The sequence below is a fragment of the Crocodylus porosus genome, unplaced genomic scaffold (assembly GCF_001723895.1).
Source record: "Crocodylus porosus isolate Cpor-Errol unplaced genomic scaffold, CroPor_comp1, whole genome shotgun sequence".
Taxonomy (NCBI): Eukaryota; Metazoa; Chordata; order Crocodylia; family Crocodylidae; genus Crocodylus; species Crocodylus porosus.
In genome coordinates, this window is record NW_017728917.1 from 1,729,479 (window position 1) to 1,747,120 (window position 17,642).

At 42.7% G+C, this 17,642-nt stretch overlaps 2 protein-coding genes across 6 annotated transcripts in view; both read left to right on the forward strand.

Annotated features, from left to right (window-relative positions):
* LOC109311145 (protein SSUH2 homolog) overlaps nucleotides 1-9,420 on the forward strand; it is a 21,144-nt gene extending 11,724 nt beyond the window's left edge. For all 3 annotated transcript variants that reach the window (XM_019536586.1, XM_019536587.1, XM_019536585.1), the window contains 7 exons: nucleotides 409-533; nucleotides 1,883-1,945; nucleotides 3,972-4,075; nucleotides 5,053-5,145; nucleotides 6,458-6,563; nucleotides 7,637-7,744; nucleotides 8,596-9,420. In XM_019536586.1, coding sequence (XP_019392131.1) covers nucleotides 409-533; nucleotides 1,883-1,945; nucleotides 3,972-4,075; nucleotides 5,053-5,145; nucleotides 6,458-6,563; nucleotides 7,637-7,744; nucleotides 8,596-8,736 — 740 coding nt within the window. In that variant the 3' untranslated portion in view covers nucleotides 8,737-9,420. The remainder of the gene's footprint in view (nucleotides 1-408; nucleotides 534-1,882; nucleotides 1,946-3,971; nucleotides 4,076-5,052; nucleotides 5,146-6,457; nucleotides 6,564-7,636; nucleotides 7,745-8,595) is intronic.
* Nucleotides 9,421-16,096: 6,676 nt separating this feature from the next.
* Nucleotides 16,097-17,642, forward strand: part of SSUH2 (ssu-2 homolog (C. elegans)) — a 39,965-nt gene continuing 38,419 nt past the window's right edge. The window contains exon 1 of one of the 3 annotated variants that reach the window (XM_019536591.1): nucleotides 16,097-16,432. Coding sequence is in view for 2 of the 3 variants with exons in the window: in XM_019536589.1 (XP_019392134.1) it covers nucleotides 16,762-16,789 (28 nt within the window). In the remaining variant the exon portion in view is untranslated. The other 2 variants (XM_019536589.1, XM_019536590.1) reach the window with 2 other exon arrangements.

A 17,642-nucleotide genomic window follows, 5' to 3' on the forward strand; every position in this document is an offset into this window, starting at 1 on the left:
TTGAACTGGGGATTGAACCTGCAAGCTCGGTGTTATTAGCACTAGGCTATAACCAATAAGATCAAGCTATTAGAATGAACACAGATCCTAGGGAGCATGTGTTGTTATCCCAGAAATCACAGGTCCTAACTAGCACCGCTTACCCCTATGAAGATTTCCTGCAGAACAGGAGCAGGGTGGCGAGGGGGACGGGACATATGGAAGAGATCAAATGTTAGTGACTAAAGTGCATTTATTTTGTGGATAAGCGTATGACAGCCATTGACTGGGCACACTTCCAGTGCATTGATACATGCATTATATTAAAAGGCAGGTCAGGTGGTGATGTTTTTGCCTGTGCCATGCTATCCTGAAGCTTTATGACCTGCTGCACTAACTCCTGACTGCCTTTTCTTTCTTTTGCTTTAGGTGGCTTTGTGGACTCTCCTGAGGTCGCAGAACCCCCCGCCCCTTGGGAAATAGAAGTGGATGCACCTCCCCTGTTTACGGACTGTGAAATGCATTTCCCAGTGCCCCACACCTATTCAGTACAGGTAACCCCAGATTTTCTTGTCCCAGATATGAGAGTCTTTTAAAGGAATATTACTTATTTCACAAAGGCGTCTCGTAGAAGATTCATTTGAAATCAGCTCTGCATTGTGCATGGTACATATTAAGAACCCACCCACATCCTGAAAAACCTTGCAATCAAAATTCAGACAAAGGGTGAGAGAAGTGAGATATTATCCCCATTCTACAGATAGGAAACCAAATGCCACAGAGATAAGCAGTCATCCCAAGGAAGTTCTCTGATGCCAGCCATAGCTACTGTACCTTGTAACCTCCTTTAACAGCAGCATCAGATTCAAGGTTCTGGCTCCTTCTCGCAGCTTGATCTTATTGGTTATAGCCTAGTGCTAATAACACCGAGGTTGCAAGTTCAATCCCCAGTTCAACTAGATGGTCTCTTGAGGTCCCTTCCAGCTGTACTTGTCTATGAACTCTAAGTTAGTGGCAAACCTCCCACTGACTTCAGCTGTGCAGTATCAGAGCCAAACAGCATCATGCTGTCCAAAATGCAGAAGACTGGATTACGTATTAACTTTAAAATCACTTTTCTATAATATTTCTGTAATTTTGTTTGCAATGTCTTTGCAAACGCATATAGTTTGGCACAATTATTTTAACTATTTGAAACAGCCTGGGATATTATATTTATTGCTTCTTCCCATCATGGCTTAGGATAAGAGAAGATAACTCTGGGTTCTGGCAGGGAGCATTGTTTTTGCTGCTCAGAATAATGAGATAGTATTTTAATAGCTTTAGATAAAGGATTAGCACTTGTTTTTGGCACGGAGTTGTTTATGTTGCTTGAAATAGTCTAGAGTATGCATTTCAAATTGGAAGGCTGCCATGTAAAAGGATTTGTATCCACCCAAAAGAACAAAGCACAACTATTTTTACTTCTGAAATAAAACAAACAATCCAGGCTGAACAATCAACCCAACTGTTTCTTATGCACATGCAATAACGTAGTAAAGAAAATATACTTCCAGCTTTTACACATTTATCAACTAGACTCCTGTATGGAAAGGAGCAGAAATTCTTTGGGTGCATATTTCAGTGTGAAGATGACACAATCTTTTTATTCTTTCTGCTTCTGGTGCCATAAGCATTTAATTTCATGACTGAATCTTGGGCCATGCTAGAGATTGTAGCTTTCTTTAACAGTGGTCTGACAGCATAAAGGAAAATTAGACTGAAGTAAGTGTGTTGGCTTGTAGGGTGTAAAACCAATGGGCATGACTGCCAGCAAAAAGAGAAGGGTGCTGCCTTTTTTCTTTTAATGCAGTGTAGCAGTTTGCTAGCAGCCCTGTACTTATACTGTTTGCTTTGATTTCAGGGTTGTCCTAATTGTCTTGGAACTGGTAAAGCCCAGTGCACCCGATGTACTGGATCAGGAAAGGTATGTTATTTTATAAAATTTCTAATGCATATTTTGTGTACAGAATAAAGAAAGCACTTACATTTCTTTAAAACAATGCTTTGAAAAGGGCATGAAAGCCAGTCGGGCCATACTTTCCTACTCCTTTGTTTTTCTGAGTTCTTGATGAGCAAATGTCATCAAGATATCAGAGAGAAACAGGCACAGCTAGGAGCTTGTGTCAGTTATGTGTATATAATACATTCAGTTTGCATTGGTCTTCCTTCCAGATGTATGGAAGAGATAAAGTCAGGTCTGAATGGTTTACTGAGGAAACAGGTGTCTTCTGCTTTCAAAAGAGAGGCAGCTCCTCCAAGTTTTTGACAAATCTCTCAATGAGAAAAGAAAAGGTCAGAAAGGAGTCATAATTTGTTGTATGACAACTAAAGAATAGAAGGTTGTGGGCCCGATCCAGAGTCCATTAATATGAACGCACATCTTTCTTTCAGTGGGAGGTGAATCTGCCCCTGTGTTACAGGAGAAAAAAAAAAGCCTTGTTGCGTATATACTACTAAATTTAAATGCAGACCTTTTTGTTAATAAAGAAGTGATTAAATATAGCCCCTGTGCAACTGGTTTCAAGTCAGTACCTAAGGAAATGATAAGAGCTGGAAGACGCCACAAAAATGGTATTTTAATAAAGTTAGCATAACCCAGAGCATTTGAGGAGGTTTCAGGACAGAAGTTGAATGCTGTACCTGTCACCTTGTGTGTAGCCATGCATATTATCTGAACAGATAAAAAGGGAGGTGGGGGGGGGGAGGAGGAGAAATACCAGCATCAAATTACAGTGGTTGGTGACAAGGATCTAGAAGAAGACGGCAGCTAAAGTGTCCTTAAGCCTGTGCACAGTTGTGGACTTCATAGCAGTTAATAAAGAAAAAAAAATCCCCATTTGGTTGTAAATACTCTTCTGGTATTTCACTGTTTGGTGGCTAGTCTGCCTGTCTACAGCCACTGCAGACTCTAGCGTGTTCTTCCAAGTTTTCCATGTAGATTTAGGGTGTGAAGTCTGTAAAATAATTGGCTAGAACCTCTGTGCTGTGGCATCCTGCTGTTAATGAGAACCAGCAGCGCATCTGTCAGTGGTACAAAGTTGCTCCTCTCTCTGGGTCAGTCAGTGTTAATATAGAACAACACAGGAGTACCTCTTGTGAGTGCAGTTCAAGCTGGCAAAGGACTCGATGCTCCAAAGGATGCAATGAAAGAGATGCAAGGATGCAACTTATGGGAGAAAAAACATGGTCTGTGGGTGATAAGGGCTACTTACGTCAGCCGTGACTCAGAGGCATGGGCCCCCTTGATAATTTCCTAAAAAGGAAGAAAGAATAGATGTGGAAGGAATTCTTGCCTTCTGTTCATAGGCCTAATTCTGGAATTTGTAGCTGTTAGTTTCTCATGTGCACGTGAGCCCTGCAAATATGGATGGATTCTGCTTCCATCTTTAGAGGCAGATACCAAGTTATAAATATGAGCTAAGATACAGAACAGAAAGATGATAGCAGAGCAGTGTGGACCAAAGACATCATAATGCAGCAAAATCATGATTTTTGTGCTGTATGCTTTAAACCGATGGATGCATAAACTTGTTCTACAGTGATGTAACTGGAGTTGTGTCACAGCAAGCTGCAGTATTAAGTCTTCTACAATTAGATAGTGTATATGGGGTCATTACTGTGCATTAGGATAACAGTCGTCTATATATAATGGGCCAACCTGCAGCACTTAATTTCATGTGGGCCCCCAAAAATAAGAGTGATGAGGGACTAAACTGCACGTGGGTTTTCTGCACAGGGATGCGTTCACTGCATTATTGTTGCACAGCTACGTATGCCTAGTATATAAATAGATATAAGCTTAAATAAAAGAGTGCACTGTCCTGCTAGACCATCCCCATTCTGATCCTTCTGCGTACTGTTATTATGGGGAACGTGGACCAAAAGAACAGAAAAGCAAATTGTTAGAAAGCGCCCTTTTCTGATTCCCTCCCTCTCTTGTTTAACTGTAGGTTTTTTGCTCGTCTTGTAATGGGTCAGGCTGGCAATCTGTTACTACTAACTCCGATACTATTTCTGGATTTTGCATGTTCTGTGGAGGGGCGGGACGCACACGGTAAGAAAAAGCTAAATCATGAGGCGGCAACCTGTATTTCTTTGTGCACTCGGTTTACCAGGTGTCTCTTTATTGTTCCTCTTTAACAGTAGGGATAGGCGCCAATTGAAAAAAGAGCCAAACTAAATGGTAGATTCAGATGATGTTCATTGTAGCCTTGTTATTTAGAGAGAGCAAGTGAAAAAATCTGCCTTGTTTGTTGATGCTTTTCAAATATGAATTAGGGCATGGAAAATTCCTGTGAGGTATTGCATGCAAGACCTCCATTTTATGGAGGGTCTTAAATAGAGAAAGGAAAGTAATTAATTAATTGATTGCATCCCATGATGATAATACTGCATCAAATATACTGAAACCTGAGGACTTCATACCGTAGATATGTAATCTAAGAGAAATTCCTAAGCTAAATGTCTCATAATTTCACTAGACTGACAGGTAGAGAAAAGGATATGTCGATATGACATAAGGCAGCATGTTGTGGAGAAGCTTAACATCACGTGGAAACAGAGATCTTGCTTTTTCTTTGGCAGTGAATGTGTGCAGGGCCATCTTGGATGTCTGTAAGCAGTGCTGCTTGCACTGTGTAGATGTACCCAAGTGTGAGGAGGAGATATTTAGGTGACATCGGGAGTGTTTACATGTGCATTTAAGTGTGCCTAAATTTAATGCACATTAGCTTAAAGCACATTAAGCAAGTTTAGGTAGGTGTTTACACATGCAGGCATTTAAGTGCATTAACACTGTATGTGGATTGTCCCAAAGTTAGTCCCAAGTCAATCCACACACAGAGCATTAATGTGCTTTAACATGTCTACATGTGCATTAATGCAATTAACTATTCACACCTAAATTCACCATTGTTAATGTGTGTTAAGGGCACACATGTGTAGATGTGTTCCCTTAACACTCATTAAAGCATCACGTGTAGATGTGCCTACTCCTAAAGCAAGTGCATTGATATTGTGTTTCCTTTATAGTTGCTTATACTGTTATGGTCGTGGTTGGCTGCACTGTGTCCGTTGTAATGGAAGAGGCCTTTTGCTATACCATTCTGAACTTAAAATCATTTGGTGAGTTGAAATCAGTGAGCCTAGGGCTTGACTGTGAGGGTGGTTTGTATTCACGGTGGCTGGCCATTCGCAAACATGCTCATAAGCCAAAACATCAACTACTGCAAACAGACATAACTCCAGTGAGATCACTCCTATTAACTCCTATGCTCCTGGTATAGAAGCTATGCTGATTTTTCCCATCCAGCCATATGGCCCAACACATTAAAGTTTATGGCTAAGATCCTGTGCTTAAAGAGGATATGATCCTCCCTGCCATCTTTCTAAGACCTAAGGACGGGGATACCAGTACAGATGCAGGGGCTAGGTCATGCCGCAAGAGTCTGGTGGTTTGAGTGCCTGCCTGGGATGAGGAATTTTGGGATGGGCACTGGCCAGGGTTAAGGTCTCCTGCCTGATCTGGTATGGAGAGGAGAGCTGCAGAGCTGATGAATGGGGTGCACCTCTTCTTAGAAGATGGGGATGTTGTGGTCTACAGGTTTCTGCTACTGCCCAGACCTGTGCAAAATCTGAGTTCTCATCTCAACTCTTTGGGGTTTATTATGTTCCAAAAGTGGTTCAGTCAGAACCCCTCTGGGTTTTAAAGAGAGCAGGTCTGTATCCTGGTAGGTTAGGTTCGAGTCCAGGATGTGGCAAAGAGAGACCTGGGTGCTGTCAAGACTGTATAGAGGGGGAAAAAACCCAGGCCTTCTCACTTCTGCAAGTGAGTAGGCTAATGACTAGTTTGAGGGAGGTGGAGTGGGTTTTCTGAGGGCAAAATGAGTGTATTTATTTGAAAAAAAAAAAAAAGAGTCAATCTGAAGTGTGACAGCATGGGCAGGGGTGGCGGGGTGGACGTGGGCCTGTGGCTCAACAGCAAACTTGGCAGAGCAGAGTTGTGAATCAACAGCCTTCCTCCTCCCATGTGGGCACTCAAGCACTGCACTGAGACAACCTTCTTTCCCCGGCTCTAAGTTGCTGGGGTTGAACTATGAACTGCTCTTCATGTAAGTTATTCTGCCTAGGGAATGACTACTTTTCCCATGGTGGTGGTGATACTTTAGTAATTATATTTTCCTAGATAACATCAACACAGAGACTAGCTACATAAACTGACTGCAGCTTAGGATGCGTGAATTTGATGAGCTTTCAGGTAAAGAGGAACGAGGCATAGAAGTTCCATGTCTTCTGCATATAACTCCTCTAGCCATGATCCTTTGCACATCTCAAAGCCTGGTCTTGTAAAATACATGTAAAGTACTATAAAACTAATATTAGTTTTTCAAGGGAACTAGACACTCATTTATTTCTCACCCTTTCAATTTTCCAACAGGAAGAACAATTCTGCTGAATATGTGGCTGACAACAACTGCGGGTTTCCTATAGATCGCTTTCATGAAGTCACTGGGAAGGAAATATTTTGTGATGAAAATGTGTTGGTAAATGTACATTTAAACATAATAGTGTGGTTTTTGTCTGGAATCCAGTGCCGAACACACAGTGCTGATATGCTTATGAACTAGCTTGTAGCACAGTCATTTTGAAAGAGACAAAATTAAATAGTCATACCGTGTCTATAGGAGGGCTTCACTATGGTTTTGTAAGAGAGTGACATCACTTTTCCAATGACGGTAGAGCAGAGTTGCTAAGTGTCATGCCTGGTGGCCTTTTACAGTCAAGTTAAACATTGGTAGTAGCTATCAGTGCTTTAGGATGAGCAATAAGAGAGATAAACCAGAACCCTGGAGCTGAATTGCCATGAAGCTGGGGAACATTTGGATCCCAGGGACAATTTCCAGCTTGTGGGTAAGTGAAAAGTAGGAACTTTAAAGAAGGTTTTATGAAATCTTAGAGCCACCAGCGTGGCTTGGTGTCTTCTGATGTAGAATCCTCTCTGATGCAGCCAGCTTTCTGTTCTTGGCTTAGTCACCTCTATGATTGCTGTGTGTTGTTGCAACCCGTAGGCTCCTATAGACATGCGGTGAGGCTGCTTCAATGTGCTGTAAATCTAGTGTGGCGGAGCACGGAAATGAAAACGCTCCAGCAGCTTTCAATATCATGTGTATCAGTGGGCCCGCGTTGAAAAATGATGGCTGGGCACTTTAAACTAAAGCTCCTTTGATGAGCTTTAGTTCAAAGCACGCTGCTGCGATTTTTCAGCATGGGAATGCTGATACACATGATGCTCGGGTGATTTTAATTAGTGTGGCTTGCTAATTAAGGTGCTTCCCGCTCCCCCTCCAGGGAGCACATCTATAAATGCCCCTTCACACCAACATTGGCTTAGATTCTGGGCTACTGTGTTTAGTATGTGAAACAGATTTATCCTTTAGGAAACTAACTTTTTGAAAGTTTCTAGTCAAATGCAGGCTTCCGTAGGCACTTTCAGTGCATAATAGCCCTCTGCAATAGGCTTAATTTAAATTGTGCCGAGGTATTACCCTGTAACATGTTAAACAGCAATTTGAAAGATATATAATTATAACCTTTGTGACTGTCTTTGTTTTCCTAGGTGAACCCTCTAAGGAGCTTCCCTGAACCAGAAATTGTGCGGGGTTCAGAATCATGCATTGCAACACATAAAATGCAGTTTGCATCAAAAATGCGTATATTGAGACAAGTGGGTATCGTGCAAGCAGGTTTTAGCTCATTTCCACATTAAACTGGGGACAAAAGGGAGAGAATATTATCTCCAAAATACGAATCTTCAGTTTATGTCAAATGCACGTGTAAACTGGTTAGAAAACATGGCAGAATAAAGGTCAGCTAGTCTGTTCCTTTCACTCGGGAAGCCTGTTCTATTGTAAACTTGCTACGTACCATAACTTGCTGCATACCATGTAAAACCATCCTCCCGGCTTGGGAAATCTGAACACAATTCCAGCCAGTTTTTCCCATCTTGTTCCCAGAGCAGCTCGTTTAGAGTCCCTCCTTAATGTTCACTTAAATGAGCCTGAACTGTAACTAACTTGCCATCTGTCAGGGACCTCACATCACATATTTAGCAATAAGAGGAGATTCAGCTGGGGTGGCAGTATGCTTGAACAGCTTGTTTCCCTCCCATGTGGGGTTGGGATGATTTAAGTGCTAGAATCCTGCATTTGTGATCATGTTATGGACAAAAACTATTTAATAAAACCACAGCTTAAACCAGGTCCAGAGGACTTTGGAGATGAGTGAAATAAATGTGCAAATGAAGGATAGAGTTTGGTGCTGTTGTTGATCCTCAGTTTATGACTTCCTCACTCCCCCGACAATGAGCTTTGGATCAGGCTACTTAAAACAAAGCAAAGACCCAGCTGTGATCCCTGTTCTTGTGCTGAGAGTAGCACATTCCCCCATAAACAATCCTAGTGTGGCAAAACAGGCCATTTGGGAGTAAGGTGCACCTCCCTATAAATCACCCTCAAATAGTTCCCTTAAGATGATCTTCAGTTTGAGATAAAAACATCATTTGTTCTTCTTTTCCAGAAACAAACTGTTGAGTTGATTCCACTCGCCAGGGTGGAATATGAGTGGAAAGGGAAGTCCAATTCCTTCTACATCTTTGGAAATGAAAAGAAAGTGTATGCAAAGGACTACCCAGCAAAATGCTGCTGCTTGGTCATGTAATTAATTCACTGATAGGTTGGAAGCTGATAACTAAATCTGGGTAAAACTTTTTGCTGAAATAATATCTGTTTGGGGCCAAAAATATTTGCTGAAAAAAGAAGATATTTCAGGAGGACCAAAATTGGGTCACAGCTTGCAAATAATTTAGGCCAAAAAATGGAGGGAAAAATGTTCGAGAAAAATGAAAACACTGGCTTTATCTAAACTCAATTTGTCATTTAAAAATTGATTTAAGTTTCAGAAGGAAAAAAGAAGCCTTTAAAAGAATGAAATAACCTGAGAATAATGCAAACCTATGTTGGGCTGATTTAAAAGTTTTTCCTTTATTTTTAAAAATGCTTTCTCATTTCAGCCACTAAACCCCCAAAATTTACAGTTTAGCTCTGATAAGAGCGAAATCTTGTTCCTTATCAATCAAAACAGCATTCTCCTTCACAAAAACTGATCAACTCTTTCAGCTTTCATGTTATAGTGGACTTCACTCACAGGATTAGCGGAGATGGTTCGCTCTTGATAGTGCAATAACAATTCATGAAGGTCATTTAGTAATTTTAGTGGATCTAGTGTGTCCCTTCCCAAATCTACTGTGAAATGGAAAAAAAAAATCATTTGTCATAATGCAGCTTGGAAGGATGGCTAAAACTTTGTGCAATAGAGGTTTGAATTAAAATCTTTTTTTTATTCTCATGGCTCTGCATTACATTTGTTTTGCAAAATACAGCTTTAGAAGTTTAGCTGCAAAATGTGGCATCTGTATGATGCAAAGGGAAATAAGCTCTAGGGTGTCTGAAGTTAAGAAATATGGATTCTAATTTTCCAAGTACATTACTAATTTGCAACACTAATGCATACAGTCTTCCATGTCCTGAGTCAGATCCCAAGATTGCAGGGGGATATGGGACTTGGAATGATGAAAGAAGGAACACTCCCTCCTTTGCTAAATGGATAGCTGATAGGCATCAAGCCTGCCCATCTCTTACCTTCTATCTTTGAATACAAGATGATGGTGCTTGAGGGCTGCAGGCTATCTTCCGCTGAAGTAAAAGTCAGTTATGCTACACTCTGGTACAGATAGTGTTATCTTTCATGCAAGTGCAGAGAGGAACTCCAGTCAAGTCACTAGAACAAGAAGCAGGATCAGGCTTGAAACCTTCATATATAAATTGCTTAGTATTAGAAGATTAGATGCAAATTTTAAGGTACCAACCGAAACAAATGTGTCCTTACCAACCAGTATCAGGAATTTAAAGGAATGAAATGTGGGGAGTTGCTGAAAGAAGCTCTGTCCTTTCACAGGTGAATTGTTCTCAATCCCTTCTCCATTGCTGCAGTAATCCTCCTAATTCAGAAAAAAATATCATGCAAAACCACAAGACACCTAAGTGAATTACTCTGAGGTTCCATTTATATTTCTTCTAGTTATGATTGTTTTAAGTGATTGGGTCAGTTTTCACATCTTATCAATCAGAAGCCTAAAATTTATTTTTAAGAGGGGGGAAAAAAGTTGGTTATTATCGTTTTACTAGGTAGAGCTTTATATAAAATAATCCCCGAGCCTTGCAATAAAAGCCAAGAATTAGAAATGTTGTCAGAGTGTTGGACTGTTTCATTCGTTCCTGCACCATGTTTCTTATTTGTGAAACTCTAAAGAATAGAAATAGGGCACTAAGGGCGCAGACCAAAGTCGCATGTGATCGGCCCCCTGAAAGCACTCTACAGCCGTGATGTGACTTTTAAAGTGGCAGATTGCGCAAAAAATTAACCCGCCTCAAATTGGGCTATCAGATGCAGGCGCTTTACTTTAGAGCACCTTAGGAAACTTGTGTTCCCTAGGGTTAATTTTTTGTGTGAGTGGGGCTGGGCTGTATCTGGGCTGCTGCAGGGCTAATGCAGCCTAGCGCCTCCTCGAGGGCTGGCAGCAGGAAGGGAAGGGAGAGGAGTTAGCCAGCAGCAGCAAGGTGTGGGCTATGGTTTACCTGGCTTGAGCTGGGGGGGAGGTGAGTGGATTCTAGCCCACCCCCCACACCTCATGGCCCCTCCCTGCCTCCCCTCCCCATCCAGTTCAGGCTGGGCAAATGAGGGAGCTGCTGGCTAATCCCTCCCCCCTCCTTTCCTGCTGTCAGTCCTGGAGGAGTTGGTGTTGCTGGGGACAGGGGCAGCTCCTTGGCTGGCTGCTTGCCTGCAGGCAGGCTCAGTTTCTACCCTCCCCCCCACCCAGCAGTCTGTTGGGTCAGGGGGGTGGGCAATCCAACTCATAGTGCGTTTTATGTAAAGCACTATGAGTTAGAGTGGGGTCCTGCACATCTGGCAACGCCGGAAAACACTCACGTTGCAGAGCAGCTGGCAAACTGAATGGCTCATCGCTTAGCGACTGCATAGTTAAAATATCCTATTTTCTCTTGCTGTGGACAGGAAGGTGAGCAACACTCAGGATCAAGGGGTTAAAGGAAGGCTCCATTTGAGGCCAGTATACAAACTTCAACTGGAAACAATCACAGTACGGCAGACATCCATAGCCTCATACGTTTATTTTTGACTGAAGCAAATAATGTCCTGATTCCCATGGGAATCTGCATGGCATTCTGTCACCATGACCCTGCTTCCTATTTTAGTCAACATCTCCACTGGCAAATAAATGTGTACCTTACTTTATAGAAAAGGAAACTCCCAATATTCATTAACAGTTGAAGATGGATGTTTTTATTGATTTTATTGGCCAAAACCCTACTTAAATACGAGTAAGTGGAAAACCTAAAGCCGGTTCCTAGTTTTCTCATTAACTGTTTAATCTTGGACAAATTGTTTTAACCTTCACGTGTCCTTCTGTAAATAACTGCAATCTTCCAAGGAGATCCGCATGTGAAGACTTATTGATAAAGCATTCAGAAAGATTTTTTTTCATTTCCCAAGTTCAGTGAAAGACACTGACTTGCTCCAATCCAATATACTGCAGCCATATTTCATTATTTATTGTATTATATTTCCAGGAATCCTTGTTGTTCCTGCCCCCTCCATTTTTAACCTCACGATATTATCCTACTGCATGAAATCTGGAGATTTCTTTCATAATATTTATTTGTTTTTCGTCAGAAAGAGTTGATAAGTCAATAACAATGTTATCACAAATTACCAGGCAGTTTTGTTTTGATCAAACTATTCACATACATGGGAGGGTGTGATAGTTTCGAAGTAGTCAGCTTGAATTTGACTGCTGACAAAATTAGGGGAACCAAATCAGAAAGTAATCAACAACGTCTGAAAATACAAGGGCCGTATTCAAGAATGTATCCCTATCCACAACACCAACATAAGACAATCACAGGGCTCACAGGGACTCTCAAACTGTGTGCTCTCTCTCGCCTCTCCCCACCATCCCACAGGCCTCAGGGGCCTATAACCACATTAACTGCAGCCTTCTATCTTCTAACTTCCACCTTGTCACATCTTTGTGCGTGCAATCTCCTTCCACCTTGCCACATCTCTGCCTATCCCTTCCAGGGCAATTTTTACGTTATCTTCCCATTGTTGCCTTTGTCTACCCTGAGGTCTGATACCGTCCGCCTCAGCTTGCAGTGTCTGCCTCACATGCCTTCTTTTGTCAGGTCTTGCAATATAACCGACCCGTTTCCTTCTCCGCACTGTTATCTGGCTCAAGCCATCAGATCTTTTGGAAAGGTCCACAAACTCCTGATTATCTTCTCGTCTAGACTGTTTTTTTGTACTACACCAAATAGTTTCCTTAGCACTTTGTTTTCAAACACTTCTAGCCTTTTTTTGTGGCCCTTGTCAGTGTTCAGGGCTTATCAAAGTCTATTCTCAAGAATTAAGCAGCACAAAATGGATGTCTTTAATGTGGGCTACAGGCAGAGCCGGCTTTAGGTGTGGGCGATGTGGGCAACCGCCCAGGGCGTCATGGTTGGGGGGTGCTGCACGTGCACACAGAGCAGCATCCTAGTGAGTGGCACTGCTGCAGGCAGGCAGGGGAACATGGCACGTTTGGCAGGGAGGCAGAGCTGCCTGCATTGCCCGGTCCCCCCGCCCCCAGCACTGCTCAGAAGGAGCTGGGCCAGGCAGTGAGGGCGGTTCCACCTCCCCGCCAGACTGTGCCCTGCACCTCTGCCCACCTGGTTCTGCAATGTGGCTGACGTGTGGGGGGGATGCTGGGGGGGTTGTTGGGGGGTGCAACAAAATACAAATTCACCCAGGGTGCCATTTTCCCTGAGGCTGACTCTGGTGTAGATATAAATTGGATCTGATGTACATTGGAAAGGAGAAGACATGATATAAATGAAAAATTTCAGCTTGCATTCCTTGGCCTATGTCAAGATCATACCTAAATATCAGTTTAGATATACTCTTAAATGCCTGCTCCCCTAACCTCTCTGTCCCAGCCACTAGACTATTGAGGAAGGCTCCCTTTGGTGCTTTCTCTTTCTAGCCACAGAAATCTTTACGTTTTGGTTGCATCCTGGTTCAGCTTCAGTAGGAAGGATGGAGGGTCCCCCTCAGCCTAGTGGATAGCCTGGTGGTTAGAAGACTCTCTCCTGGGACTCGAGAGAGGTGGATTTGAAGCCTTTGAAGCAGAGGAGGGTCTCAAACCCAAACCTCCTGCTCTTGCTGCCAAAAGTGCTTATCAGCGCTAGGGGCAGGTATCACTACCACACTAAAAGGAGCTAAAATATCAGCCTACGGAGTCCACAGTTGCAGCATGATGTAGCATGTCAGGGAAGACCAAGGTCTAGATCCTTATAAGTATTTAGGTATTTTTTACATTTGAACATCTGTGCCTACGTTCTTTTTCCTCTTCCTTCAGTCCTATTCCTTATATTCAGTCCATTCTTGACACTTGCTAACCTGGCTGGGGTACTGGGGAGATCCAGGCTGGGCACTTGTGGTGGGGGGGCTCTGTTGCACCCCACTCATCCCCCCGCCCCCGACCTCTAGCACAGACCTCTTGAGAGTGGCGGGAGCAGCAGCTGCCAAGCAAGCCTGGCTCGAGCTGGAGGGGGAGGAGGGTGGAATGGAACTCCCTTGTCTGGGGGTCCAGCCTGGCTCCCCTCCAAGACCCCAGTCGGGGTAGCTGGTGCGGGCAATGAGGCAAGGGGGCTCCATTTTACTCTCCCTCCCCCCACTCAGCTGAGGCCAGGCATAGCAGCCCTGCAGCTGCTGCTGCTCCCTTCACTCCCTGTCTGCTGACAGCCCTGGAGCTGGGAGGGGGGACAGGGATGGGGAGGGGCAGTCCTGGCCAGAGCCCCCACTTGCTAGCCAGGAGGGCCAGTGCAGGCAGGCTCGATTTTCCCCCCTCAACTCAATAGGCAAATGTCTGTTGGGTTGTGGGTGGAGGGGGCACTCTAACTCCTGGCGCTTTATGTAACTGTCCATGAGTTAGAGCAGAGCCCTGAATGTCTGTCAGCGCCCCGCATCTCCTTTGACTCCCTGCTGGATGAATTTCAGTGACCTGTCAGCTGCATGCTGGTAATCCAATTACATTCTTCTGCGATAAAGCACAGGCGCCCTGTTGCAGACGATCAGAAAACTTCTGAGAAACAAACGGCTACCAGGGTAAATGCAATTAGAGATTTATTAAGGCAGCTTTGAACTTAGAAGGAAAGGGAACAGATATGCTTAGTAAGTGAAGACAGTCCTCTGGCTTTTCACAGTCTTAGTATAATTTATAAGACGAAAGAGAGTTGTATCGAGATAGTTAGATTATGATCTGCAGGCTGCTTGAGTCTGGTAGGGCCCCACTAACTTCAGTTGGGGTCCACCCAGGCAGATAGCAGGAGGAGGAGTTTTAAAATTTATTTAATATGCTTGAACCCTTCTGTTAAGAGAGAAAATTAATCAGCAACAGTAGGCAGCTTGATCATTAAGAACTATTTGTTTTAATTTAGAAAGCACTTAATGAATTGCAGCTTCTCAAATTGAAATCCTAGTCTTACAACAACTACACCCATCACACTGATGGTACTCAATAAATACAGCTGTTACTGATGGAGATAATGCTTTGCATCACTACTAATGCACGTTATTGAGTTAGCTCTTAAATTTGAGCTCACTTAACATGCCACAGTTCAGCTCAGAGTTCATCTCAATGTCCCCAAATGGTTGTAATTTCAAAAACAACAACCTTGAAGCAATTAGTAAATAGATGCATAGCCCAGATAGTCTAAAGGCTCTATAGCTCTATTCACAGTTACAGCTCAGCAGCATTGGATGACCATTTGAAACAGGAGCTTAAACAGCCAAACACCTGCAGATTCTTTAATCATTACAGGAATGAAGCCCTGAGCCCCCTGCTAAAGGCATGTAACATTTAGAGTATTTCAGACCAAGAAGGGCATTCAATCCTACAGGCTTAAGACCTTCTTATGGAACGTCCTGCCAGTCAGACTTGTTCCTCTCTGATGAGGGATCCAGTTTATGATGCCAGTGAAAGGTAAGCATCCCTCCTTGATGATCTCTGAACAATATCTGCGTATTTGTAAAGTTAGAAGTGCGCCTGGTAATTGCATGTTGGAGCTTTAGGTTGATAGGGTCACATTCCTCCCACTGGACACCATTCTCGTAGTCCCTAACATGCGCAGACCCCAAGAATTTCCCTTAGCTGGGGGTCCTGTGTAGAGACTATACATACGTGATGCTGCAAGGTCCCGGTACAGGGTACAACACCAAGAACAAGGCAGAGGATTTGCCAGAATATATGGTATTACAGCTATTCTCTACTTCTCACAGCATGGAGGGTTCCTGGTTATTCCAAACTATCATGAGGAATCAAGGATCCACTGTGCTAAAGGTGCTAAATAAATATATACGGAGAATAAACAGACTTTCCTGCCCCAAGAAAACCGAAAAGCTGGCTAATAAGAAGATGCCCTCAATCAAGTCTCACACAAGAAGCAAGCTTGCTTCTTATTTTACGATCACTAGATTCCTGGCCAAAGCATCTTGTTAACAAGTTTCCTAGATATAAGTCAACACCTCATTATCCTTAACTATATCAGTCTGTTCCCAAAATTTCTGCTTGTAGGAGTGATGGCTGGCATTTGAGAAAACACATTGCCAAATGCTCTCTGCACAAAGCACAGTACACTTTGTTGTTCTGGATGGAAGCTGAAGAACAAAAGGGTGTTTAGGAAATATATATGTGAGGAAATAGGGGAACAAAAGAAAGGGATGTAAAGCACAGAGGAGGGAGATGAGCAAGTTTAACATAGCTCAGCCACAGAATATGTATCAGGTCACGTGGTACAGCCATAGCACTCACTAGGGACCACACACACACACACACACACACACACACACACACACACACACACACACACACACACACCCTGTCTAAGGGAGGGGCAATTGAGGTTGTGTTCAGTGCTCAAGTTCCCATTCCCCAGTTGGCAGATACTTAACAATCATAAAAGATTGTTTTAAACATTATCAATTAAGCCCTTTTATAGAGGTGAAAGGAGAAAGGCAGATGAAGCCCCAGAACAGGAGAGCATTGGAGTTTTTTTTAGGTACAGAAATGTGTTACTTGATGGGTTTTCAGTGGTAATGAAAAGGAGTGAAGTGGAAAGAGAGACTCTTGGCCCAGGATGAGAAAAATCTTTCTTCTGGTGTGACTGAATGAGGAAATGGACAGACTGAAACTACAGGACAAAGTGGTTTCAATCTCTGCTTTGAAGTTCTTTTACACCACGTAAGCTGCCCTGAAGGTCTTTAGTGAAAATGAATCTTATCTGGCTAGTCTCAAAAAAAGATGTCGCCAAGGCCTTTTTCTTCTCCCAAGGGTTTTTTCCCTGGGAGGATGTATGGGACTCACGATTTGTTTGGCATTTACTCTCATCAAATACTTCTGCGTCATCCAGCTTTGCCTTGGATTCATTTGTCATTGGCGTTTGATTTGTTTGTGAGGTGGGAGTGGCTGGAGGGGTTGTGTACTATGAACACGGCATTCACAGAAAACAATGCACTCCATGTGGACAGAGTTGTGGCTAGAGCACGCTTTTTGCATCCTAACCCTCAAAGATGGATCCAGAACAGAATGAAAAAGATTGTAAGTAAAGCTAAGAACTATACTGCAAGCTCCGCAGAGCTGGTTTCCTTATTTTTTTTAATTTGGCTGTATAATGCATGCTTAAAATAGCTAGCACTTTGCTTCCAGGCTACACAATGTACAGTAGCACATTTCCAGCACTGAAAAAGCAAGTAAATAAACACGTGCTTTCCAATCAGTGCTGGAAAAAAGTTTGACTGATGTCATTACTTGTCTATAGAGCCAGAAGGTGATCAGTACCAGTTTAGGGCCTGATGCAAAGTCCAAAGACATCAAAAGAAAACTCCTATTAACTCAATGGATCAGGACCTTACTCATTAAAACCAGTTGGAATTTTAGATTTGCTTCATGGTTTTGTCTTTAATAAGCAGAAGGTTTTTGGATCCTATCATTAAACTAGATGACAAGAATTGGAGTTTAAAAGGGGGATTTGTATCTTCTCATAAACCCCTGTTTAATTAAGCCATCTGCCATAAAGGATCTTTGATCTTAAGCCTTTGGCTACACCTTTTTCATTATATTTTAATACAATGCTTGTCAAGTCACCCATTATGAAGGGCCCTAGTGAAGTACTGCTGACACCAATATTTCTGAAATATAAATGAGTTTTGAGCTTATTTAATTCATGAATGATAAAAAGCTTTTCATATTGTGGGACGGAATAATGATGCTACAGGAAGTTACTGTTTAATCAAGAGAGAAATGAGATATTCATCTCTGTCCTTAAGGCACTGAGTGAAGTGGTGAGTTCCAGATACACCAACCAAAATGGTTAAGAACGAAGCGGCGTTTAAGTGATGCATTCCTATGTGTTATGAGGAATAAATTGTATTTTAAACGCTATAGCTTAGTT